General features: G+C 38.3%; 1 protein-coding gene across 1 annotated transcript in view; it reads left to right on the top strand.

Annotated features, from left to right (window-relative positions):
- LOC122814382 (zinc finger protein 850-like) overlaps positions 1-26,775 on the top strand; it is a 221,475-nt gene that overhangs the window by 108,859 nt on the left and 85,841 nt on the right. The window contains exon 6 of the mRNA XM_044086966.1: positions 14,721-14,816. Coding sequence (XP_043942901.1) covers positions 14,721-14,816 — 96 coding nt within the window. The remainder of the gene's footprint in view (positions 1-14,720; positions 14,817-26,775) is intronic.

The raw sequence follows: 26,775 nt of genomic DNA, 5'->3' as shown, positions 1-26,775 counted from the left end.
TATGCCATTTTGCTATTTTGCTGTTTCATGCTTTCAAGTTTAATCAAGACGCATTCGTAGAACTGCATCTTCGATTATATAATAGGAACTTGGGGGTAACTTGTATTGGTAGTGTTTTTATGTATGGTAGGAAATTATTGTTAGCCCTGTTGCTCCTACTGTCACTGAAACTGTTTATTCCATATCGCTGCAGTTTCTGCTTGCATGTTGTAATGCTTATAAATTTGTCTTTCAGTATGTAAGACATTATAATCACTGGGTTTATTTATATGTAATTAGTGTTGTTTTTGTCCTTTTTTTTCTTCGGGGTCAGTATCTGACTTTCTTGCTTCTGCATTCTTAACAGTGGGTATTGGACAATCCCTTGATATTATTACTACTACATTTTTGGTAATCCTTTATAGCTCATGTCTCCAGTGTCACTCTGCTACCTATATGTTATAGTGTTTATGCAATCTTCAGAGTAACAACCTTCCCATGTTGTTATACATCACAGCCTGCAACAAGATGTATAACTCATTTTAGTTCTATACTGCAGAACCTACATTTGTTTCTTAGATTTTGTGAACCATTCTATGCTGCTCCTTCAGCTTGCTCCAGGTTTTTATATCCCCCACCCCAAGTTTGATCTTTTCTAGATGCTTCGATTTTCTTGCTACAGATGTTGCTTTTGCCTGTTTTTCAAAACCAAATGATGTTATATCATCTTGAAAAGTTTTAAGAAATTGTAGTTGTACTTTCAGTTGTTTGGCAGAAGAGCTGTATATATTTTTTCTAAGATATGACTAATGATTGCTTATTTAATCGTAGATTATGACTCCAAATATTAGCTGAATGCTATGACAGATGCATAAGAGTTTTTAGGTCTGTCACTTGTGACCAAAATTTGGTCTTGGTCCCAGATTACATTTCATTAGGTAAGGCACTTGTTTCCATCAAAGATAAAAAAAAATGCATCTAGTTGATGATGCAGCTAGAATTTTGATATCGGGTGTGATAACCATGACATGTTAGTATGCTTCTGAATTATATTTCATTCTTGCCCTAAACTGTACTTGTGTGATGTTCATGGTGGTCCAATGTATAGATATCACCCAAATGTCAATGGTGAGGGTTACTGTGGTTTACTTAATTAGTGTTATTTTTCTGCTGAGGATATAAATGTTATGGGAGTTGTGGTTCTGATGTTGATTATTTTCATCATATGTTTTATTCTATTTCTAGGAGGAGATATTGAGATTAAGCCCAGGAGTAGTGGACTGGTTGTAAGGGATCTTTGTCAGCTTCCTGGTTTACTCCGTGAATTTTTATGTTCATAGGTGATTACTAGGCTAATGACCACATGTGGCCTTTTTAAGCCTATCCATACTTCCCAAGAATCAAACCCTGCACTTTGTATCTGAGAAGTTCATAAATTACTATTGGACTAATTGTCCTTGTGGGCTATTCCAAGCCCAGCCAATTATCCCATATGAGAATCAAACCCTATACATTGTGCCTATAAGGTGAATACCTTAACCACTATGCCAACACTGTATATTTATAGTTATCAAATACTTATTGTCAGCTCTTTATGGTGCAAACGCATACAATATTTATTCATTCATAAGTGCTATACTCTTCCCCTGACAAGTTAGTTTTTTTTTTATATTGCAAAAAACTGTTTATGTTCTCTTTTAATGGCCTATTGTGTCAGATGCATACCAGTGTCTCCTTGGTGCAGGAGACTTGTATGTAAGCTACACAGCTCGATGAACATAATTGTAAATGGCTTCCTTACATTTTTATAGCTGGGAATTCTTCTTTTAAAAACGGTGTTGCTGTACGGACCAACAGAAACTTCCCTAGGAGATATCAAAGCTGAGGAATACAAAGATGTAAGTTATCATGATTAACTGCAGCAGTCCTAGCCTTGCTAGAACACTAGTCTGTTTCAGTATATGCACCATGTGGAGATGGTCGGTCCTCCTTAAGATATCATTTTGACACATTGCTCTGCGCAATCATAAGTACTTATTGGCCAGGGTGGGAACTTAACCCTGGGCTCTGAATATGTTAAGAGTATTATTTTCTTGAAACATTTAAAGACTACAAGTGACTTGTTTGACTTTTGTACATCCTTGTGTTCTAATGGTAAGGGACTGCACTTTCTTATGTTCTTATGACCTCCATATAAATTGTGCTCAGGAAATAACAACTTACTCAAAATCCCAGAGTAAATATGAATTGGACTACAAAACTGATCCACACTCATTCTCCCATTATTCCATACTACAGCTGTCTATCAAGTTTCATTTGAATACAAGTTGCAATCCTAACTGCAGACTTAGCCTATTGTTACTAGAAGAAATTGGTGGTTACAGCAAAGTTCCAAAATTACTAAATTTTCATTGTCAGAATACTATGGACAGTGATGCACTGCTTCACACTAGATGGGCAACATTTAAATTTACATTAAGAGGAACCCTAATCTTCTTATGTTATATGATTCAGATAAATATATAAAATAGTCTAGGAGAGTATTTATCCACAAGCCTAGTATGGGTCCTCTCTCATTTAAAACAAGTATTGCCCAATGACCAATGCCCCTTATTAACATAGATGTCAAACTCTATGCTACAATTCTAGCTAGACACTTTATTTCAGTCAGGACTTGTTGAAGGGAGATATCTCAAGTTAATGTTATGTTAGAGCTAATTCTGTGCTATCAAGAAAAAAAAATCTAATATATACATAGCGGTATTTGCGCCTGTAAGGAATTTGACTGAATCTGTATTCCCTTTCTCTATGAAGTCCTGAAAAAAATAAACTTTTCTGAAATAGATTGATCTAATGGCATTGACATCTATCAGTCTGCCTCTGCTTGCTTGGTAATCAGTAGGAATATTTCTACCGAATTAGGATTTTTAACTGGGATCACCGAATTAGAATTTTAACTGGGACCACCCTATCTCTTTATTTTATATTTTAAACTACTCTTTTGTTGTATTGTTAAAATTTAAATCCTGTAAATTTTGATAAAAATTTAGTATTATGTCTTTCATAAATTATGTTTTAAGTAACCCTAAACAAACTAGATTTTGAATTATGTTTGTTTTTGTACATATTGTCAGATATTTTACATTATAAGGATTAGTTCCTAAAATTAACATATTACTTGATGAGCTTAAAAACTTTAGTGTCAAACACAAATCAAGCTCTTTATCTCGCACTCATCTCAACTTAAGTCAGTCGGTTAATAGAGGTGGGATGCATGATCTCACATTGTGATCCAAACTAAAGTTCAACATACTGACAAAATCCTCCGTAACTAAAATGAATGTTTGTTTTTTTCTTTTTTTTTAACAGTACAGTTTCACATATCTCAATGAAATGTTTTAAGTCCCATTTCTGAGAAAATGTCCTTTGAAATAATAAAACTGCAACAATTCACTTGAGCCTTTCTGACTCTTGCTCTACAGTTAAAGCTGGTCTAAAGCTACCTAACTTTCGATTATTTTATCTTTCATCTAGAATTACTAAACTTTTTTTTATGTTTCAGGCCACTGGGAACCCCATCCATGTAATATCCTATTATGGATTCATGAAGTAAACTCTCAGATTGAGGACTTAAGTTACTAATTAAACTTTATTCCATCCTTTGGCAAAAAGTCAAAACACTTTACATTGTTACCATTGTATTTAAAATTGCTTATTCTACACTTTTATTCTTTGTTAAACTATGTGGGCATATTAAGCTAGTTCCATCTTTGGTAGCCTCTTTTGAACAAACATAAGAAAAGTGGAGCTGAGGTAAAACAATACTAATAACCAAAATTTACCTCTGTGAATTGTTTCTGTATATCACTTCACAAACCAAATCTGTTGCAAAAAAAATGTTGTTTATTGATAGGTGAAGTGCGTTCATGTTATAAGACTTCATCAGAATATCCATCCATATTACATAATTCAAGATGATATGTTATAAATTGAACTAACAGTAGCCTATTGGCTCCTTGTAACATATCATTTCCTTTCCCACCCTAACCCTATTATTTTTAATGATTTCCACTTTATAAATTAACCACTTAAAATGCTTAGTGTTTTAAATGTTTTTTTTTAAATATGACATGCACATTTTCATTTATCAACCTTCATATCCATATAAAAATATTAAAACTATTCATATACATATACTCATTTAGTACAACACTGTGCCTTTTTCATCCTTATAATTTTATCAATTTCTGTTGCAAAGTTTGTATGTGTAAAAATCCATAACATTATTTTTATATAAAAGCTTTGTTAAAGTTCATGTCATGTCCCTATAACTCTGCAGCCCTCATTTTCAAAACTCTGGCTAAAGATAATTGTTCATTTAAAATGGACAGTAGGATCATTTTTGTTTATGGATTTTTACACAACAATTGTTTCTAGTACTAAAGACAACCACAAGGCCGCCTTCCGCTTCATCAGAAAACCTACAAGTAACACACAGTACTGCTCTGAGCTTATCCCCAAAGATGGGTCCCTGTCTGATCCAGCAATTCTAGCCAATGTCCTTGCTGATAGAATTATCTCTAACTTCATGCCTTTTTCCATACCAGTCTCCCCCAAAATTACCCTATGATTGTAGCTCCTGTTATCACGCACTGTCAAGTGGAGTCTCTACTTTTCAAGGCTAGAAACACTGCATTCATAGGTTCTGACAGTATTACAGACAGTTCGCTTTTAAGTTTCAAGCATCATATAGCCAGAACTCTCCTAAATTGATTTAATTTTATTCTCTCCACATTCTGTGCACCCAAGACCTGTTAAACAGCCACTGTTCCATTGTGCAATGGAGGTCAGACATTAGACCTAGTAAATGTACACCTGTCAGTCTTACTAGCATTATTATATGTAGCTATAGAACACTTTCTTGGTGATTTAATAAACAATGACCTAGGTGATCTCCAGACTCCAGTCAGTTTGCATTTATTAAAGACGAACAAAGAACCAAGGCTGGTGAAAATAAACAGGCACAACCAAGTTGTCTCATGTAAACCCCCTTTAATACTGAGCACTTTCATTCCTGACAAACTTTAATGGGACTTTATCATAGTATATTTAAAAATAATTAAAGCAGATATTTAAAGTTTTAGGAACCAATCATTTTAAACATTAAATGAATATTAATGAAACCATCATGGATATTTAAATCACCAAACTTATACTATTTGTGACATACAACACCACACCCCTAGTAATAAAGTCATGTTTTTAGTATATATTTACTATTTAACAAAAAACATTGAATACAAATACATAGTTCATAAACAACAGTTTATAAACATTTTATTCACCTACTCATTTTCTGTCAAGCCTTTAAATATTAAAAGATCTTATCTTCAAGACACTTTTTGAAGAGAGACCATCATTCAGACCTGATGCTTGGTTGACATTTAACCTAATTTACTAGCATAGCTCCTTGTATTTCAACAGACTCTCAGTATCACCCCCTCTAGGGTTAAATGTTACTCTATCAATAATAATGAAAAGAAATTTGTTAAAATTATCACAAACCACTGACTGCCTATATAATGCATTTGTGGTTTTCTTGTTTTTAATGTCTCTCAAATGTTCAAAGATTCTATCTTTAAGTTTCCTTTTTGTTTTGCCAACATAAAACGAGGTACATGAAACACAGGTATCTAAATATACTACTCCCATGGTATTACAATTAACCTGCCCTGGACAACTAATAGTTATTATAGAAGCTTTTTACACTGACATATGGTCCATCATTAATGTACCTAAAGGTTTTGCATCTCCCACATTTAACCATCTTAAACCTATATTGGTCATGATTCATGTTGGGTTCTGCTTCTACCAGTCCCTTTAAATTCTTTCCCCTAGTAATGGTAAAATATGGTGTTTCAACTAACCTTCTCTTCATTTCTTGTGTAAAAATTAAATTCCATAAGTATCTCTGTTGTAAGGAATCGCCATTGCTCTGGTTTTTAATGACTTGTTCATTACCAAAGTCTGTAGTAAAAACATCATTTGAATTTTTCCCTAAAATGGGTGCATATTTTACACTTCTTCCTTGAAGTATGACTTCTTTAATGTTGTCCTAGATGATCACTGAGTAATCCCTTTCTGTAAACATCCTAATTAAGCCCTTAACCTCAACATTAAGTATTGTGTCATCAATAATCAACCTCTATAGGTGCACCAACAGGCCTTTAACAATGTTTTTTTTTTCTTAAAGTTCGGATGACAGCTATTAAAATGTAGATAACCATTTGAAAATGTTTCTTTACTAAATATCATTGAGCAATATCTCATATTTTCAATGTATTTGTATATTGTAACATCTAAAAAAAAAATAATCGTATCAAAGGGTTTTTTTTATGTGTGAACCTCAGAAATTCAGTAGAGCCCCTACAATAATTAATGAATTTTTACAACTGTACTTCACACCTCCGCTATAAGAAGTGGATGTCACCTAAAAATCTAAAATAAATTTGAATGTAGTTGAGAAAAGGTGTGTTAAACACAGCTTCCCCCTCCCATGCTAGCAACACAATATTAGCAAAAACAGGGGCGGATTTTGCACCCATCGCAACACCTGTCCTTTGGTGAAAATATTCACGCTCAAAAAACACAGTCATTTAACACCATATCCATGAATTCACTAACAACAAAAATATCCTGGTTGTCCAAATTAGAGGTGTCATTTAATATACTGGTAAAAACTTCTAAGCCTGACTTATGGGGATAACTGAAAATAAATTAGTAACATGTATAGTAATGAGTAAAATACTGTAATCAAAAACAAGTTTCTTTAACTTTTTAAGCAAATGCCAACAGTTCTGCAATACATGATCAGTTTTCATAATATTGTTTTTACATTGTACATCAATACATGTAGCCAAAAACTCAATTTTTGATAAATTTGACGCCACTGTTGGTCTCAACAGGGGGGTTAGTAGTATTGTTGTGGATTTTAGCTATTACAAATGTAGGGGGTATCAAAGGGTTGTCTACTTTAAACTCGAGGGTCTCACCAGTAATACGGCCCTGGTCTATCATATCAATAAGCTGGTTGTCAATTTTCTTATAAGCAGTATTAACTTCACTTTTTGATACCCTCATATATACATACTCGCCATTAAGAATGCCAAACATCCTACTAGAATAATCCACTTGGTCCATTAGTACTACACCCCCTCCCTTGCCTGGTTTCATAACCTGAATGCTCTTGTCTGTCATATTGTTCGATATTACTCCTTCATCTCTTGTTAAATTACTACTACTGCAAATAAGATTTTTAATTTGATCCCCACACACACATTTTCAAAGGTGGAGACCATAGAATGAGTGGGGGGGGGGGATAAAACTACTTTTTTCTTTAAAGAATTTTTTTTTATTCTAAACGTTGCTTGGTGTTTGCTAAAATACATCCTCAAGTTTAGTTTACAGGCAAACAGTTTTAAATTAATCATAGTTTTAACCGCATCAGTCCTGAATTCAGGCACAAATTTAAAACATTTTTGAACAAAGTTTTGTGGCATAAACCCACCTGTAAATGGCTCAAGTTAAAAATCTTAAAACTGTAAATGTCATTATCAGTAGCAACTTTCATTGGTTACTCTTTTCTCCTGTTGTATCTGTTTTTCTTTCTCCTTCCTTTCTGTTTTGATTTCTGTTTCTGGAATCCCTCTGGGGCTCCACTCCCATTGTCTGATTCACCATTGTCGCTGATATGCATGGTCCCACCGGGTCCAAATAATTAACATTATCAAAAATAACTGGTCTCACCCTGGTTAGAAGTTTCAGTTCTCCAGTTATTGTCTGTATTAGTTTTGGTGTTTAGAGTAATTAAATCTACATGTCTATTTTTATAAAAATTGTCATTAATGTTTTTAAAATTTGGGGTGGGGTAAGCTGATCTCATTTTGTATTCTATTTTTATCTCTAAAAAAGTCCTCTGTTTTCATTCCTTATTCCATTCATTCACTTTGTCTATTTTCTTAAAAAATACATTTATTAAAGACTTGTCATGTTTGTTCAAACTGTTTGCTCTCTTTATACTAACCTCAGCCTTGTTGAAGCCTTTTCTGCTATTCGCCACATGGGCATCATAAGCACTACTATGTAGTTCCAGTGTTAACCTTTACATTGTCCACTGGATAGCTGATCAGCTTATGGACTGAACATTGTATATGCCAAGTAGGTGGTATCTCTCTTAACCAGAAAAACATTAATGTCAATGTTACACAGGGTTCAGTGTTGGGTCCTGTTATGTTTGGTATATGCTTCTCAGAGGTGAAATGTGGTACCCAAATTATAGGGATGACCAAGTTTACAAAACAGTACAAAATGTGTAATTTTGCAGTTCTGCCCATGATACCCAAACTTTCCAGAAAAGCATAGATCAGATATATACCTGATGTTCTAATCATGTGCAAAGTCTAAATTGTAAGACGTGTATAGTGTAGTTACTTTCAGTAATACCTCCCTCCTGGCATTCATATTAAAACAGACTCTCCTTTATAAGGGACCTGGACTACCCACATTGACACTGAGTTTTTTCAACCAAGACTTCACAGTTCATCTGTCTTGCATCCTTTTTCTATGTCTAAGGATGTCATTGTCCTCTTTATTTGTTGTTGGCCAGATCCATTATTGAAAATAGTGCCCCTTTTGGAATCCATCTCTGTAAGCATATTGTTCATATTGAAAAGCCTCAAAGACTTTCAAGCAGAAAAATCCCTGGTTTAAGTTACTTTGCTCAGTTTGCTACCATGGCAAACTAAAATCTGTTTGCCTTTACTCAGTCTCTTGCAGGCTCCTGGGAGGTGATCTTTGCGTAGTGCTTCACTCCATGAAAGACCCCTTTAACTTTTTACCTAATTTACCTACATCGATCAGACATCTTGACTAATGTCCATTCTAAGGGCAATAATCTCCACTCATTCTAAGGACAATAACCTCCACTGTATGATCAGTCGCACTTGCTGACGTGGTAGGTTTCTTCACCAGATGAATCCTCCGTCTATGGAATATACTCACTCTGCACATCCAGAAAAGCACCTCCTTGCATGTCTAAAAGGTTTACTTTAAAGATATTCAATATATTACTGCTAATGATCTCCTGTTCAGTGGGAATTGGTCTACCATTATCATTACAAAGATGATGGGGTTAAGCTGCTCAAGGGATCTCCAGCCATCAGCATAGTATAAACCTATGAACTGAGTACTGAGTTCTTCTTAATATTCTTTTATTCATGCATTTGTATTTTTGTTTAAACTCTCTTTATTGCTTAAACAAGAAATGGTGAATAAGAGCAATGCTGAACATAAAATTAGTGGCACGTGAATAATTTTGCTTGCTGCTGGAATTTTAAAAATCAATTTTTCAATGACAGTGAAAAGAAGAACACTTTGCTTTATTTTAAGATGATGATCGTAGGCACAAGACCTGCTCTGCTTTATAGTAAGTTTATTTTTTAACCAATCAAAATATTTTCAACATGACCTTTTAACTTTTTTTAGACTAAATTTTGCCTGCTTGGGAATATGTCAGAAGTAATAAAAAAGTTGCCCGTAATGATCTACATTAAGTCTGTGTTTTTTTCTGAGAACTCATTTTTAAATGAAATGCTACCAAAACATTTGATTTAATTAAGACACTATATTTGGGGGGATTAAGAATTTATAAATCCCTCAGCAGAACAGCAACATAATCTGAAATTGTATAGTCCTGCTTTGGCTACCTTCCATCTGTATACTGTACCACAAATTATACTTGGGGAGGAAGCACTGACTTCAAGCCTGATTTCAAAAAAAGTACTCGAGTTTCCATTAGATGCAAAGGGAAATAAGGAATCTCCAAGTCCCCGAGTCCTTTTCCCAAAACATGAGTCCTGCAACCATTTGAAATTTGATAGTGTTGTTGGCATTTTATTATTAAATATAGAGTATCAGACTTTCCCATTTAATTCTACAGCCCATGGTGACATAGGATCAGCTTTGCTTGTATGCTAGTATTGGTATTCCAGACATTACATGTCAGTTTTGACATACAGATGGAGCTTGTCTCTAGCAGCAGTGGATGGGGCATGCTAGGCAAGGATTGCACACATGCACCATACAATAGCTGTCATGCATGCAGTATATTATGGTTGATATACATGTGGTACTTTGAGGGCATTCAATTTGCAATGTAATTAACAGTTACCCAAGATCTGGCCCCAATGTCTCTAGTCAGGGGCCAGATCCACACAGCCTATCTGGACCTTGCCAAGGCCTTTGACACCATCCCCCACTCTGGAATCATAGGTAGACTTACTAAGCTGAGCATTAATCCCTACGTCACTCGATGGGTTGCCAACTGGCTTACTGACAGAACCCACACTGTAAAAGTAGCCGACTCCAAATCCAGCTAAAGACAAGTGGAGCACCTCAGGGTTCAGTCCTGGGACCGCTCTTGTTTGGCATCTCCTTCTCTGAAGTACAGGCCAACACTAAGGGACTCTGGCTAACAAAGTTCACAGATGACTGCAAACCGGGAGCCATTATTGAATCCCCAAATGATGTGGATACTCTACAAAAGGGCCTCACAGAAACAGATGCTTGGTGCCAGAGCCATGGGCTCAAGCTCAATGCCAAAAAATGTATAGTTATCCCCTTTGAGAAAAAACATGTACCTGTGAATTACCACATAGGTGGCAGTACACTAAACATCGAAAGTGTGATTAGAGACTTGGGGACATAGGTGGACAGTGGGGTCGCCTTCCATAAGCACATCGCCACAACAGTCAGGAAATCTTCTATGTGGCACACCTGATCACTAAGGGCTTTTCATCCAGAAAAAAGGAGGTCATTGTCCCACTGTACTCATCCCTCTTTAGACCCATTATAGAATGCAACGCCCCATTTGGTATGTACCTCTGAAAACATCTGCAACAACTGGAAAGGCCACAGAAATACCTCGCTAAAAGAATCACAGGCCTAAAGCAGATGCCCTATGCTGACCGCCTTAAAAAGCTCCAGCTATACTCTGTCGCATATCGTCTACTCAGAGGTGATCTCTGCTTAACATGCAAGGCCATGTCAAACCCAGAGCTGTTGGACATACTACACTTAAAGAAATCCCAATCGCTCAGAGCCACTCGCTCCAGGGATCTAAACCTTGTCATCACAATAAACAAAACATGCTGGAGGGAGAGATTCCTGACCCATGGACACCCCAGACTCTGGAATAGACTGCCCATACATGTCAAGCAGAGTGCCTCTTTGGCCCTCTTCAGAAGGAACCTTGACGATTGGATGGGAGAAAGGAAATTCACCCCGGGGATCACGTCAGTCACCTTGTTAGACAGGGGTCTAGGGAACTAAATAGTATCGGAAGAAATAGCCAAGGAATTGTTATGGCTAGGCTTGTGTTGGCCCTAAGGCCGATAGCCTAGTACCATCCTAGGAACCTATGACAGAGGTAGGCAGTAAACTATGTCCAAACAAATATATTCCCTCCATATAATCTCTAACAACTTGCTAACTAACATACCCCCTCCTAATGTAAATTCCCAGGATATGAAGGGACATGGGTTGTGCTGCTAGGCTTGTAAAGGTCCTCGTGGTTCTTTACAGTGGCAAAGTTCCCCAAGTATAATTTTGTTGTACAATGTACTGTTGGAAAGTAGCCAATGTATGGGTATAAATTTTAGATTGTTACAATACTTTTGAGGGATTTTATAAATTTCTAACCTCCCCAGGGTACCTCAGGGCTCCTTGCTGGGTCCACTCCATTTTGCATCTGCTTCTTGGAGGTGAAGGATAATGTCATAGGTCTTTGGCTGACCAAGTTCACAGGTGACTGCAAATTAGGAGCTACTACAGATTCCTCCCACAACACAAACAACTTGCAAGAGGGTCTAACACAAAAAAAAAAATGACTGGTGTCAATGTTGTGACTTTAAACTCAATGTCAAGAAATACATTATAGTACCTTTTGGGAAATTGGCCATCTAGGTATATTGTGCTTTTAAGACACCTCTAGGAGCTGACCGGGAAGTCAGGGATCTGGGAAGATATGTAGATGATGATGATAATAATAATCTTGTCTTTGACCAACACATGACCAGGTTAGTAAGAAAGTCATTCTGTGTCACCTAACTTATAAGTAAGGTCATGGCACCTAGGTCTCAGAAAATCATAGTACCACTTTATTCAGCCCTCATCAGACCCATCATGGAGCAAAATGGCCCCCTTCAATATGTACCTGACCAGACATGAGCACTAGTTGGAATGCCCCCAAATTTCCTTACCAAGAGAATCTAGGGCATAAACGCATTGTCTTGTATGGATCACCTTAAAGCCCATCTCTATACGAAGTCTCCTACAGATTAGTGAAAGGCGATCTATGCATGATGTACAAGGCTTCCTTGGATCCAGCTCTGATGGACCTTTTGCACATCTACAAAATGAACAGCATCACAGCTACATGATCTAAAGATTTACATTTTGCTTACAACGTAAATAGGACATGTTGGTGAGACAGATGTGTCTCCAAGGATCTTTATTGTCTGGAAGAAGCTCCACATCCATGTGAAGCAGAGTGCCTCCCTAAGCCTGTTGAAGCAGAATCTGGAGCAATGGATGGGAAATCAGAATTTCACCCCCTGTCTGGCCCTGTGTCTCTGATGGACAGAAGCAGACAGTAAACTGTCCAAACTAACATACCCCCATCATATAATCTCTGGCAACTTCTTAACTAACATACCCCCTCCTAATATAAACGTCTAGGATACAAAGGGACACAACTGGGTAGTATGGCTAGGCTTATAAAGGCCTAGTGGTTATCCACCCAGTAGACACCTATGAATATAGTGTTTATAAGTCAGCTCCATCCAGTATAAAGAAGGTTTTGCCTCTGGTGTGATATACCAGGGGCAGAGTTAGGATTTAATATTGCAGTGTGGTGGAGATACTGTGCTGCCTTAACCAAACCACTTGGAAATCTGACCCCACATGCACCTTCTGTACTGTGAATTTTTTTTTTTTTTTAAATAAAACTAGAGTGAGGCAATGATACCCACTTTTCACTACCAGTTAAATCCTTTCCGTTTTTACTCCAAAACATTGTATTTGATTAGGACAGCAGAAACCTTTAGTTATTAGCTATAAATCTGTTTCAGTGGAAGTCACAGAGAATAAAGGGTGGTACACTAGTGCAGTGGTTCAGTTCCTGTCAAGGGTGACTCCTGTGTGGAGTCCATACCCATCCCCTGTAGCTGGGCAGGTTTCTGATTTCCTCCTCATATCCCATTGACCATGAACTGACTATCTTCCAGTCTACCCTGTGTGTGTGTGTGTGTGTGTGTGTGTGTGTGTGTGTGTGTGTGTGTGTGTGTGTGTGTGTGTGTGTGTGTGTGGATGCACACGCAGGCATGTTCGGGCCAGTGAGTGCGTCATCAGGGAGATACAGTCTGATCTGGGGAGGAAGGCAGTCTATGTATAGCATTAAGAAACTGTTTTCATAAGCTGGATTGTAGACTGTTGAAATCAATTTCCTCATGTAGTCATGGATCATGCAGTTATCAAAATTCAGAATGCATAGGTCAGTCATAAAGTTGTCTTAGAGGTTGCTGGGTTTTTAGATTCTACAGATTAACTCATTAAGGAGGGAGGGAGTTTGCCAACTAGTGTCTGTAGTTGCTGTATAATTCTATTTTTACAAGGATTCCAGCTGACCCTTTTTCCGCTGCTTGATAAAGACCATTCCCATTCTCGGGTGTTATGCCTGCAGTGTTCTTTAAGCATATATTTACAGGATTTACTATTTCTCAACCTGAGTTCCTAAAATGCACAACAACATGGTAAGTCTGCCCTTGCATTTGTTCTGTGCAACTTGACTCCTGGTTAGCTGTGTGATTCTCCTATTATAACTATCTTCAAATAAGGACTAAAAGCACATTTGTTTGACTTAAAATGAAGTTACCTGATCAACCATATGCTGATAGTTACTAATTTTGTGTTGACAATGTTCCTTAAGATACTTTTTATGGCTGTTGGTATTTTATTACTGCTAACCAAAAGTGATCACCAAATCACGACACCAGTAAATGCAAGAAAATGCGATGTAAGGCGAAACAATGAAGATGTTATAGCAGAATAAACTTGTTGGTTTGAATCTGCCTCCGTGGCTTCATTGTTTCACCTTACATTGCATTTTCTTGCATTTTATTACTGCTGTTACTTATTTGATTTGTGTTACTGTTTGGTTTATTGTAAGGCACCTGTGCTCAGAAACTTGTACTGTGGTGGTGGTGCTGCGGTAGCATTGTCGCCTCACAGTAAGACGTTGTCCTGTTCGATTCTCAGCTAGAGTGCATTCTGTGTGGAGACATGCGTGAATGGGCGTACCTTTGTTGAAGGTTGTGCGTCAGAGCTGGCAACTCGGCACGTAAAAATCTACTGCCAATCATTAGCAGACCGGAGTTCCGCTGTGGCGACTCCTAACCGGGAAAAGCCGAAAGACACAACAACAACAACAACAACACAACAACCTGTGCTCAGAAAGTTATACTTGAAGTATGTTGCATTATTATGTGTGTGTGTGACTTATGAGTTTGTGTTTCCAAATAAAGATGCTAGCTAACTTGTTTCTTTTACACTTTCTACATAATAAAGGGATTGTACTATTTTTTGCAGTTTTGTGTATTCATGTTTTTGTTTTTATATATCCACAGGAAAACCTGAAAATGGCATTAACATCTCTACAGTCCAAACTTAAGTACTTTAAATACTTGCAAAACAAACAGGAGAAGAATGTTACAGATATACAAGTAAGTAAAGCAACCCTGAACAAATCTAGATGTGTAGTAGTGTCTATATAGGTTACTAGTCTAACAACCCCAGGGGGGCTTTTTAAGCCTAGCCATGCTTCCCAAGGTAAGACTCAAGCCCTGTACCTTGTGTCTGTGAGGTAAACACTTTAACCATTGGGCCAATCACCAACCCAAAACCAGATAGTGATCAAAGGTGAGAATCGAGCCCTCTACCTTATATTTGTGAGGTAAACACCTTAACCATTACACTTACTCCCAACATAGAAAATTGATGGCAAATGGACATGTAGCTTTTAAGTCAGTCTTGTGTGATTTTTTTAAGTTTATTTTATACATACATACAAATGTTTCAAGCACGGGCATTAATGCCCTTCTAGTTTGTCAATATACCAAAACACTTGTTCCCATAGTAAATGTCCAGACTGTTCTTAAAAATATCTAAACTAGTACTTGCATTAATGTAATTTGGTAGTCTGTTCCAAGCATCAGCTACTTTGTCAGAGAACCAATTAGTACACTTCTCATTCCTGTAGAATCTTTTACATAGGTTATCTGACGATTCTCTAGTACGTTTTGATAACCCCAAACATTCCCAGAGGTAGTTTTCCCTAAATGCCCTATATACCTGAATAAGATCTCCTCTTGAATATCTTTAAGAGACACTGTATAAGTTCAGATATTTTAGTCTTTCGTAATAACTTAGATTTTCACATCCATGGATGACTTTAGTATATTTCATCTGTACTCTTTCCAGTTTATTCATGCTTGTATTCCTATAGGGTTTCCATATTGTTATTCCATACTCAAGTTTGGGTCTAATGTAACTAACAAACAATGACTTCATTATGTTTGATTTCCTAGACTTTATAAATCTTTTTATACAGTCTATAGTTCTTTAACTATCATTAGCCAATTGGTTGATATGATTAGAAAAACTCAGCTGAATTTACCCATATACCCAGGTCCTTAAATGAGTCTACAATTTCAGTCACTGCTATGTATGCTTTAGTGGTTATTGATGAGAAGAGGTTTTACAGAGCCTTTGGTTTTGCCATTGTATTTTTTCAAGATGTATGGGCATTGGGCAGTGGTGAAGGAGAGTGTTAGCATTCTTTAACTCTAAAGTCACGAGTCTGAAGCAAGCATTACTAAGTCAAACAGTTGTCTCTGAAGCACTGCTTAATGTTTATGTATGATCCATTTATATAACCATGATTTGTACAATACATTTTCTAAAATAATTAATACTATGGCCTAAAAGCTGTTCTGTTGTATAAAGGTACACCATGGAAAGAGGTGGGCATTTATTTTATGCATGAGTTTGCCATTGTGTATTGTCAGTATGGAGTGGCATGATTTAAAAAAGAAGGCTATTGTGCAATTGTCACTGCCTTTCAGTTCTGTCTCTGTGTACAGTTCAATTTAACAGTGATGAATAGTGATAGACACTGCATGCATCCAATGGCAACCGTGTGGAAGCATTCACTGTACCTGAATGTAGTTTATTTCTTCAGTAAGTTTGGAATCATAAAGTGAAAAACAGTGCAGGGTTTTGCACTTCATTGTAGCTATTGACATAGTTGGTGGGAAATACCAAGTTTTACCTGAGAGAGTACGGTGCACTTCATTGAGGGGTGAACCTCATAATCACCATGTAATACAGATATGATTTTCTGTCTCCATAAGTCCACGTAGGTTATTCTATATTGCAGATCTATATGCCCTGGGATTCATTAATGCCTACACTAAGTGTAAACCATTCTGAAGGAACAGACAACACAAGCAAAACTCAGACTTTCTTATTCCTAATTTTAGTTTTCCTACTGATTTTCTTACAGCCTTAAATATCGAGGGGAGATTCGTATAGTGTAGACTACATGTACATCTAATTTAATCTTTGAGTAACTAGAAAGCACAAAAATGTGGTAGGGATATTCCTGAATATGGATTTATGTACACTTAATGTAAGTGTTAATAAAGCTAGCCCATAACTGTTTCACATTAGCCCCTCTGAATCACAAACTGTTCTGTATTACAAATATGTTCCTTAGCCCACAGACCCACTTGAGCCATTCTGTATTCCAGATCTGTTCTGCAGCCCCACAGAAGTATGTAATCCATTATGAATTACAGATCTAACCCCCACCTCCGTGGCACAGATGCACTCAAAGATGTTTTATATCACTTATGTAAATGATTAGAGCACACAGGCGTACATGCACATTATACAATGGATTTACAGTCCCAAAACCACCCAGCCCACATGAAGCTTTTTTCATTACAGACCAGTTTCTCCAGTCCTAGTGACCCGTATAAGATATTCTGTGTCATAAATTTGCATATCTTAAATTTCTAAACTATACTTCTGAACATACCTCTCAACCTGGAAACTTCAAAAATCTGGACAAAGGCCCATAAAAATAGGTACAAATAGGTACACTTATTAACATACATTTGCAAACATAATTATGTAACCCCGCCCACTCTATTGGAATTATGGGATATAAACTTTCAAACGCAGGCTGAACAGACAACCAAAATATGGCCCCAGAGTCCCCCTGCAGCCATTCCAATGTCCCATTACTTGGCTACTTCACCCTATTTGCCATAAACACTAATGCGCATACTGCTTTACTTCTACAGTGATTATTTGGATTGCATTTAAAACTTTTATTTTACATTTTATAACGCAAACACAAATACATCTGCTAAACAAAGCAATACAGTCTCACAAGTCACAATGAAAAAAGACTTAGCATTAAAACTTTTCTGCCCTTGAAACTCACATTCATTGAAACAGCACTGAAACCCACATTCAAAGAAAATGCATCTGGCCAGTGGCGGATAAAGATTACCTTTGGTCTGTTTTCAAATCATAGGCCCCTTGCACACAAAACATGGATGTGTTCTTTGATACACCTTCCTGACTGTTAAATTATATTCCTTGTATAATACAGCAACAGCACACTTGTTCGAGCACATTTTAAATTTTGAACATTTTTTCCAGTAAGCAATGAAACAAAATGCATGAACCAATAATGACAAAACTGCCCAAATCTCAACATTTCCATCATAAAAGTCTACTCAAACATCTACAATCCATGAGTATCAGTAAATATGCACAATCTCTGCAGAAGTAAAAGTCATCTAAATAATTCCACATTAAAGAGATCTGTAAAAAGAGGTTGTTGCTAGCCAAGAACTTTATATTTCATTACTTGAGGAATACATTGCCTATGCTATGTTACATTAAAAAGAAAAAAGTTAAGCTAGTAATATTGCAATAGGGAAAGGAGCGGCATCGTTTTCACTGCTGTGCTGACTTCTCATAGCAACAGTACATACAATCATTTGAAGACTCAAACTAGTGAGAACTGATACTTCTGTATTACAGGAATCAGTGTGATAAGAATTTCCCTAAAAATCCCAGATCATATTAGAAGTATGCAGTCAGCAGAACAATACAGTAACAGTCTGCTAGAAGGAAACAGATTCAGCAGAGTGAAAAACAATTTAAGCAAAAACATTCCAAGAGCAATATAATCAAGCATATGTGGAGCAATTAACTTTGCACATTTCCCTTAAATTCAAAACCGTAAAGCCACTGTGAATACCACATCACTTCAATTTAATTTTATTTATTTAACATTTGTTTACCGCTAAAGTCCAACTTGGAAAAAAACTCAACAAATCAATTTTTCAGCAGATGCCCAGGGAGAAATGTCTTCGTTATGTAGGAAGAAATTGGAGGAAACAGACACAAACGCAGGGAGGAATGGACATGCAGACTCTGCACAGAAGGCAGTGGCACTGGCAACCTAACCCTTATCAAACCAGAGAACCTTACTGTTAGGCAACAATTGTAAATCGTGGCTGCACCACTGAATGCACCATGGTGCCAAACTGCAATTTGTTTTCCCTTGAGTGGATCAGCGTATCCCTATAAGATGACCTAACACTAAAACAAAGTAAGAAAACACTATGGACTGCTCATTTGTAAAACACTGCGATGCAGAAATTACAGCACTCACTGATAGAATGGAAGACACCATTACCAATGTGCTACTAACTAAATGCATATGTGATGGATTAAGTACACTTTTTGCTTTCAAACTCAGAGCAATACAAGGGAATATGACTGCGAGCTACACCTGCTGCAAACATAACTTAGTCTTACTGTTAGTGCCTTAGCGGGCAAAGCATAGAGGAAGTTATTTAACGTCTGCTTCCAACACAAACACAACACACACACATTACTAGCGAGCTATTCAGATGCTGCCTGCTAGTGCTAAGCTAAAGTTAAATATCCGCGAGTGTGACTGCTGGCTGCTGCTGCCTACAGCTTACATAATACGTTAATAATACACACATTACACACTACATGAGTCAGCGCAGAGTTAATGAACCACTCGTCCACTCCACTCACTGTCTGATTAGCTGGGTCGGTCCATTAAAAAATTTTGTTGGTTCCTTACCTCACTGGCTGGAGCCCATTAAATTCTATGGGTAGTTGGTAGGTGCTGGGTGGACTGAAATTTAAAATTTTGCACAAACATCTTCCATTGCTGTACAAACGAAACAGCTATAAATGCTTCCAAGTTCCAGCACTGAAAAGAAGACTTCTAAAACAAAATAACTGCTCCCGCCGCTTGCAGCATTTGAACAGCCCAGCTGGAAATGTATGCAGAGCTATTCCGATATGTTGGTAGTGCTGACGGCGCTGACGTCATCGCGCACATGATGACGTCAGCCAAAACAGCGCGAAAATGTAAAAATAATTGGAAAAAAATCGGAAATGATGGGGTGTCAATCGGGAATCGTGGCACCCCATCATTTGGACCCCAAAATTCGGTAAAATACAGAGAATTCGGGACGGTTGGGAGGTATGCTTCTGAACAATAAAATCCCATAGTCTAAAGCTGCTGAATTCTAAGTTGCACTGATACTTAAATCTCTTAGTCCTACCATTATACATTGTCTGTATGTTCTTTCCTCTACTTTTTTCACCTCTTTCCCCAGGTAACTTACTGTCATAACAGAATTTTTGCTCAGCTACATTGATGTTGCCAATCAAAAACAATAAATACAATATTTACAATTTGAATAATTAGCCTATATGCTTAGCTGGGTTTACTTTTTGCTTGGTCAGAAGCCCATATACTTGGTGGGGGGGGCAGACCTCTACATCGGGGTGTAGGGTGCTATGCCTCCCACCTAGGTGTGTTTTTGTGAAGTTTCGGGAAAGTCTTTACTTGCTCTAGGAAAAAGGGCATTTCGGGATTTTTAGTTTTTGTTATTTTCATCTCGCGAAAATAACGTTCGAGTATTTGGGCTTTTGAAAATGCAAAGTAGATCCGCTTAGCCATAGGTGTAAATTATGTAAAACACAGAAATGTACAGTACTGGTCTGTCTCACAAAAGTTGCTTGTTTTGCAGTTTTCTTATGTACCAGAACTTCTGTCAGCTGTGCACATGTGTGTGTTTCCCAGATATGATGTGTATTATTTATCATATCTTGTGTAATATATTAATTCCCATATTTAAGACGAATAGTGAATACATGCTACCAAATGTCTATACTGTGGAACTTGTAAGTGGTCTTAAGCTGTTAGCCTAGTATTCTCCTATGAAACTTTAAACCAAGAGAACATTTAATGGTCTTTTTTGACTTCATCATGCAGTATTGTGTTTCTGGGGTGTCTGTTAGACCCTCCAGTAAAAAAAGCTTTTCTTCCACAGGAAAAATAGATCTATATTTAGATCTATTCCAGGGGTTTTCTGCTTGGACATCTGTCTTTGTGTGGAAATGCTCCAGAATGCTGATCTAATGGCATCCATGATTCTCATAACTCTTACAAGACTCCACATGTGAAGGGTACAATGGTATCCAAAGTCTCTTTGGTTCCAGCACCAACATCCATTGTCTCTTCAAATTCATATTCTGGGATTTGTGAAAAGAGAAATCACTTGATGGAGACATAAAATATCTCTGAATCAAGGTTTCCCCTTCTCCCTTCCTTCTTCAAATTGGTCAATCACAAGAGATGCCTTAGACTTTGCTTGTGGAGCAGTGTCAAGGGGGTAGAAGTACAAGGTCTCTTAAGACAAAAAAGATAGACAAAAACATCTAAAGAAAAAGTAGATGCTAGTTTTTGTAAAGGCTTTCAGTGCTCTGAATCATCTGTGGTCCCCAGGACTTGTTCAGGTAATTACAGACAGTACCACAGTGATGTGGTATGTGAACAAGCAAGGGGGAGCCCAAATCTACCCCCCCCCATGTAGACTAGCCATGTTCGCATGGGATGTAGCTTTACCGTGCAGTCTCGCTGTACAGGCATCTTACATTCTCTAAGAGCAAAACTGTGGCAGGCAAGCTGAGCAGGACTAAGGCGGAGCCTCACAGATGGACACTAGATCAGGGGGTCTTCCAGGATTTGGTCCATCTGTGTGGAATTCCTGAAGTAGACTTCCAGGATTTGGTCTATCTGTGTTGAATTCCTGAAGTAGACTTCCAGGATTTGGTCCATCTGTGTGGAATTGTTGAAGTAGACTTTTATCTTTCCCTTCTGAACAATCAACTGACAACATTTTGCTCCAGGAATTTATGCCACAAGGTCTTATAGATAGATGCCTTTTCTTTTCCTTGGATAGGAATGTTCCTGTATGCTTTTCCACCCTTTCTGCTGATATCCAGGGTACCTCCAAGGATTCAGATGGAATATTCCAAGATCAGTGTGGTGACTCCCTCCTGGCCCTGGCTATAATGATTCGTTCTTTTGGAAATGGCCAGAGGGAAATTATCATAGGCTTCCTCATAGACTGGATTTACTCACACAAGAAGAGGGGTGTTTGAGGCGTCCCAACCTCAAGCAGCTACAACTGAGTGATAGTCGCTTAAAAGATTCAGATTCTATTTATTGAGGCCATGCAGCATGTACTAATGGAGGCAAGAAAGCCTGCTACTAGCAAACTATATATAAGCAAATGGAAAGTGTTTTCTAGTTTATGCCAACAAAACAGCTAGCACCAATGTATGGCTAGTGTTTTGGTCTGTTTTTTTTCAATGTTTGTGAGTTACTCTCCTATAGCCTGTCTTAATCCTATGTTAGGGTTCGTTTTCAGCCATTTCATTATGTCTGTCAATGGATCTCCCTCTTTCAATGCATTCTCATTTCAAAATGTAAGGGATGCTGCATAAGAATGTTCCCAAAAAACCTATTGCTCCTTTTTGTCATCTTAATTTTGTGTTTGAGATTTAATTAATTTAATTTAACATTTCTTTACCAGGATGGTCTGGCTGGACAGCTAGTGTCCGTTTTCAGTGGAGTCCTTGGGAGAAAAGCTCCAGAAAAATTATTACATAATAATATGAGCAATGTATACAATCTCAATCAAGTTGCAGTTGTAGCAAGGTTAACAAGCTTATTAGTACTAAGTATGGAAAGATTGACATGCTAATAATATAGAGATAAATCATGTGTTTATAGACAAATTTAGTATAATATAGGCATGCAGACTATATTACAGTATGTACAAAGAGGGAGGGTGTAATACAGTAAAAGCAAGGACAGTACACTCTTTCAAGTGGATGGGAGTTCAGGGAGGTCCTTTGCAGGCACATAAATGGTTGGTATATAGGTAGGCTTTTAAGTGGGTTTTGAAGGTGGTTGCAGGTTTTTGTAGCCTGAGGTCAGAAGGTAGGGTATTCCAGATTTTTGTGACTTAGAGAGATTCGCCTGAGCTATTTTTACATTGGATATTTTCTATTAGAACTTTATTTGTAGATCGCAACTGCCTATTAGTATTGTGGAAGGTTATGAGGCCGATCAGGGCAGGAGTTTTTTCAGGATAGTAAAGGATGTGATGTCCCAGATTGAGTTGGTGGTATTGTAGTAAATTTGGGAATTCTAACAAGTGTAGTTTATTTAGGGATTGGCAGTGGTGAGAGCGTTATCTGGCATTGGCAGCAAATCTGGCAATTTTGTTATAGCAGGCGGAGAGTTTACTAAGGTCGATTTTTGTTTAGATTTGTCAATACTGGACATGCATATAGTATAGTGTCTAGCAGATGGGCTCTGGCTATGGCGATTCTAGCTTCAGAAGTTGGGTATTGTTTAAATCGATAGAGGGTCCCTACTTTTTTGTGGACTCTGAAGACAGTGAGGGATATATGTTTGCTGTGTTTTAGTTGTTGGTCAATGGTGAATCCTAATAGCTTAGCTTCTGGGATTGGGGTGATAAGAGTCTTGTTAACTGATGATATGGAGAAGGTAGTGTGTGGGTTTTTTGTAGGCTAGAACAACATAAGCTGTGTTTTCTTTGGGTTTAATATTAACTGGGAATTGTTTAGCCAATATTCTATTTCAGTGAAGGATTGTTGTTTTTTTTGTTGGAGAAGTTGTATGCTGGGTGCAGAGCAGATCAGAGTAGTATCGTCGACGTATTGGACTAGTTTGGAAGTTGTAGCGGAGTGGAGTTGATTTATAAAGAGGTTGAACAGGAGGGTGCCGGGGATGGTCCCTTGGGGTACACCTACTGTGACTGGGAGTGGGGGGATAGGAAGTCGAGCCATTTGACTGATTGAAGGCAGTTGTCTAGGTAGCTTTTAAACCAGTGTGGGCTGGGGCTGTCAAGGTTGAGATGTGAAAGGCAGGGTAGGAGTTTATTGTGGGGAAACTGTACAGAAAGCTTTAGATAAGTCTAGAAAGGTGGCAGAGACAAGATTACCTTGGTTCCTGTATGTGTTTATGATATTGGTGAAGTTGATTAGGGCTGTTGTGGTGTTATGGGATGGGCGGAAGCTGTGTTGTGAGTTGGATAGAAGGTTGTTAGAGATGAGGTGGGTGAGGAGTTCATGAATGCGTCTTTCTAGGATTTTGGGTAGTGGTGAGAAGATGGTGGTGGGTCGGTAGTTGAAGAGATCGGTAGATGGCCCGCCTTTGTGGAGGGGGATAATAAAAGAGGTTTTCCACAAGGTTGGGAGGGTTTGTTCAGTGATAGATCTATTTATTAGTAGTGTGATGGGGTAGGATATGGCTCTAGATGCTAGTTGGAGGTATTTGGCAGGAAGTTTGTTGGCAGCAAGAGTGGTTGGCTTAAGTTTTGCTAAGAGATTTTGCATGGTGTATGCTGGTACCATTTTAAATGAGAAAGGGGTATGGCAAGTCTGGTGTTTAGGAAGTTGTGGGGAGTTATTAGGGTTTGTATTGTTAAGTATTTTGAGTATAGAAGAAGTAACGTAGTCATTGAAGCTGGAGGCTATGTGTATGTTTGAACTGTCAATATTAGGTGGGGGCGTTGTTGTTTTACCAGGTTTGAGGATGTTGTTCACAGTGGCCCAGAATTTTTGTGAGTTGTTACTATACCCCCTTTGTAGGGTGGTATAGTGATTCTGCTTGTCAGTCTTAACCTGTTTCTTAACTTTGTTTCTAAGTTTGAGGTATGCTTGCCTAGTTGTGAGTGTTTTGTGTTGGCACCAGACTTTCAAAGCCTTATCCCTTTCTTTTAGTAAGTCCCTTGTGGTGCTTTGCAGCCATGGGGCATGGTTGCTGCATACTCTAATTGATGAGCATTCTAATTGTTTTGATTGGGGCTAGCTTATTTAAGATGTCTAGAAATGTGGAGTTGAAGTGTTGTATGGCATTGTCAAGTGGGAGAGTTTTTTGGAGAGAAGTTGCAGAATTCTAAAGCTGTTAGGAAATGGTCTTTGAGGAAGTTTTTACTGGCACAGTTTGTAGTAGGGAGGGGGCTTTATCTGATTTCAGTTTATGCCTGAGGATGAAAGTGGGATTGTGGTCAGTCAGAGAGTTAGGCAGTGATCCACAATGAAGGGGCAGCGTTGGGCAGATTAGTGAGGACCCAGTCTAGTATGGATTCCCTTTTTGAGGACTTATCGATGCATGTGGGGGATTGAATGAGCTGGGTGAAGGCATATAGGTTTATGTGATTGGGGAGTGGATAGTGTTCCAGTCTATATTAACATCGCCTAGGACTATGGTTTCTTGGTGAAGGGTTTGGGAGGCCCAGTGGAGTATTGATTCCAATGTGTTTAGGTTGTTACCTGGGGGTATATAGATCCCTGGTATATTTAGGTGTTTGTGCTGGTTTAAGAGGAGCTTGACACATAGAGTTTTAGTATTTTTGGAGTTAGGTGGTTCTTTTTGGAGTAGTAGTAGTTTTAAGTTGATTTTGTAAACTAGGGCGATACCTCCACCTTTTTGGTGGAGTCTCTCTGCTCTTAAGATGCTATATCCAGGAGGGGTTATGGTGCTATCCTTGATATGTGGTTTATCCATGTGTCAGTTATGAGTATTATGTCGGGGTTGTATAGGGTGATGGCTGAGTGAAACTCATCTATTTTGTTCATAAAACTACGAATGTTTAAATTGAGTATTAGCAGGTCGGTGGGTTTGAGCTTAAGTGGAATTTGGGAATTCCGTCTGTTTGTAATTGTTGTTGGGCCGAGATTGGGTAAATATCTCCTCCTAGTAGTAGTTGGGCTGCTGTGATGGTAATAGTTTTAAGATATATCATCATCTGGTTGGAATCTGAAGCATGGCAGTTTTTGAAATGTGGGGGATAATGGATTGGAGAGGTGATTTGAAATATTTTTTGGCTGTAGCTAAATGGGGGGGTGATTGCTGGTTTGCAGGGGATTGAAGTGGTAAGGGGTAGGGTGGGGGACTTAGGTTCATAGGTTGGTACTAGGCTATTGCCCAATTGGACCTAGGGCCTATACAAATCTAGCCATAACAATTCTTTGGCTATTTATTCCCACAATATTTACTTCCCTGGACCCCTGTCTAGCAGGGCGTCTGACGTGATCCACGGGGTGAATTTCCTCTCCCCCATCCAATCGTCTGGGGAGTCTCTGGGTCAGGAATCTATCCCTCCAGCATGTGTTGTTCATTGTGATGACAAGGTTTAGATCCCTGGAGCGTGTGGCTCTGAGGGATTGGGATTTCTTTAAGTGTAGCATGTCCAACAGCTCTGGGTTTGACATGGCCTTGTATGTTAAGCAGAGATCGCCTCTGAGTAGACAATATGCAACAGCGTATAGCTGGAGTTCTTTTAGATGGTCAGTGTAGGGCACCTGCTTTAGGCCTGTGATTCTTTTAGTGAGGTATTTCTGCGGCCTTTCCAGCTGTTGCAGATGTCTTGAGAGGTACATAACAAACGGGGCGTTGTATTCTATAATGGGTCTAATGAGGGATGAGTACAGTGGGGCAATGACCTCCTTTTTTCTCGATGAAAACCCCTTAGTGATGAGGTGTGCCACATAGAAGGATTTCCTGACTGTTGTGGCGATGTGGTTATCAAAGGTGAGACCACTGTCTACAAGTCTCTTATCACACTTTCAGTGTTTAGTGTACTGCCACCTATGTGGTAATTCATGGGCACATGTTTTTTCCTAAAGGGGATAACTATACATTTCTTGGCATTGAGCTTGAGCCCATGGCTCTGGCACCAAGCATCTGTTTCTGTAAGGCCCTTTTGTAGAATATCCACATTATTTGGGGATTCAATAATGGCTCCCAGTTTGCAGTCATCTGCGAACTTTGTTAGCCAGAGTCCCTTAGTGTTGGCCTGTACTTCAGAGAAGTGGATGCCAAACAAGAGTGGTCCCAGGCCTGAACCCTGAGGTACTCCACTTGTCACTTGTCTGGAGCTGGATTTGAAGTCGGCTACTTTTACAGTGTGGGTTCTGTCAGTAAGCCAGTTGGCAACCCATTAAGTGATGTAAGGATTAATGCCCAGCTTAGTAAGTTTATCTGTGATTCCAGAGTGGGGAATGGTGTTGAAGGCCTTGGCGAGGTCCAGATAGGCTGTGTGGACCGCCTTACTCTCGTTCACAGCTCTGGGGACTGATTCAAAGAAGTCAGTCAGGTTCAGGAGACAAGATCGTCCCTTCACAAACCCAAACTGGGTGGGTTCCAGTGTTTGAGGGTTGCCAATG

The sequence above is a fragment of the Protopterus annectens genome, chromosome 10.part0 (genome assembly GCF_019279795.1).
Source record: "Protopterus annectens isolate FY-2018-M chromosome 10.part0, PAN1.0, whole genome shotgun sequence".
Classification (NCBI taxonomy): Eukaryota; Metazoa; Chordata; order Ceratodontiformes; family Protopteridae; genus Protopterus; species Protopterus annectens.
Note: the sequence above shows the minus strand (reverse complement) of the source record. Positions and strands in the feature narration are given on the sequence as shown.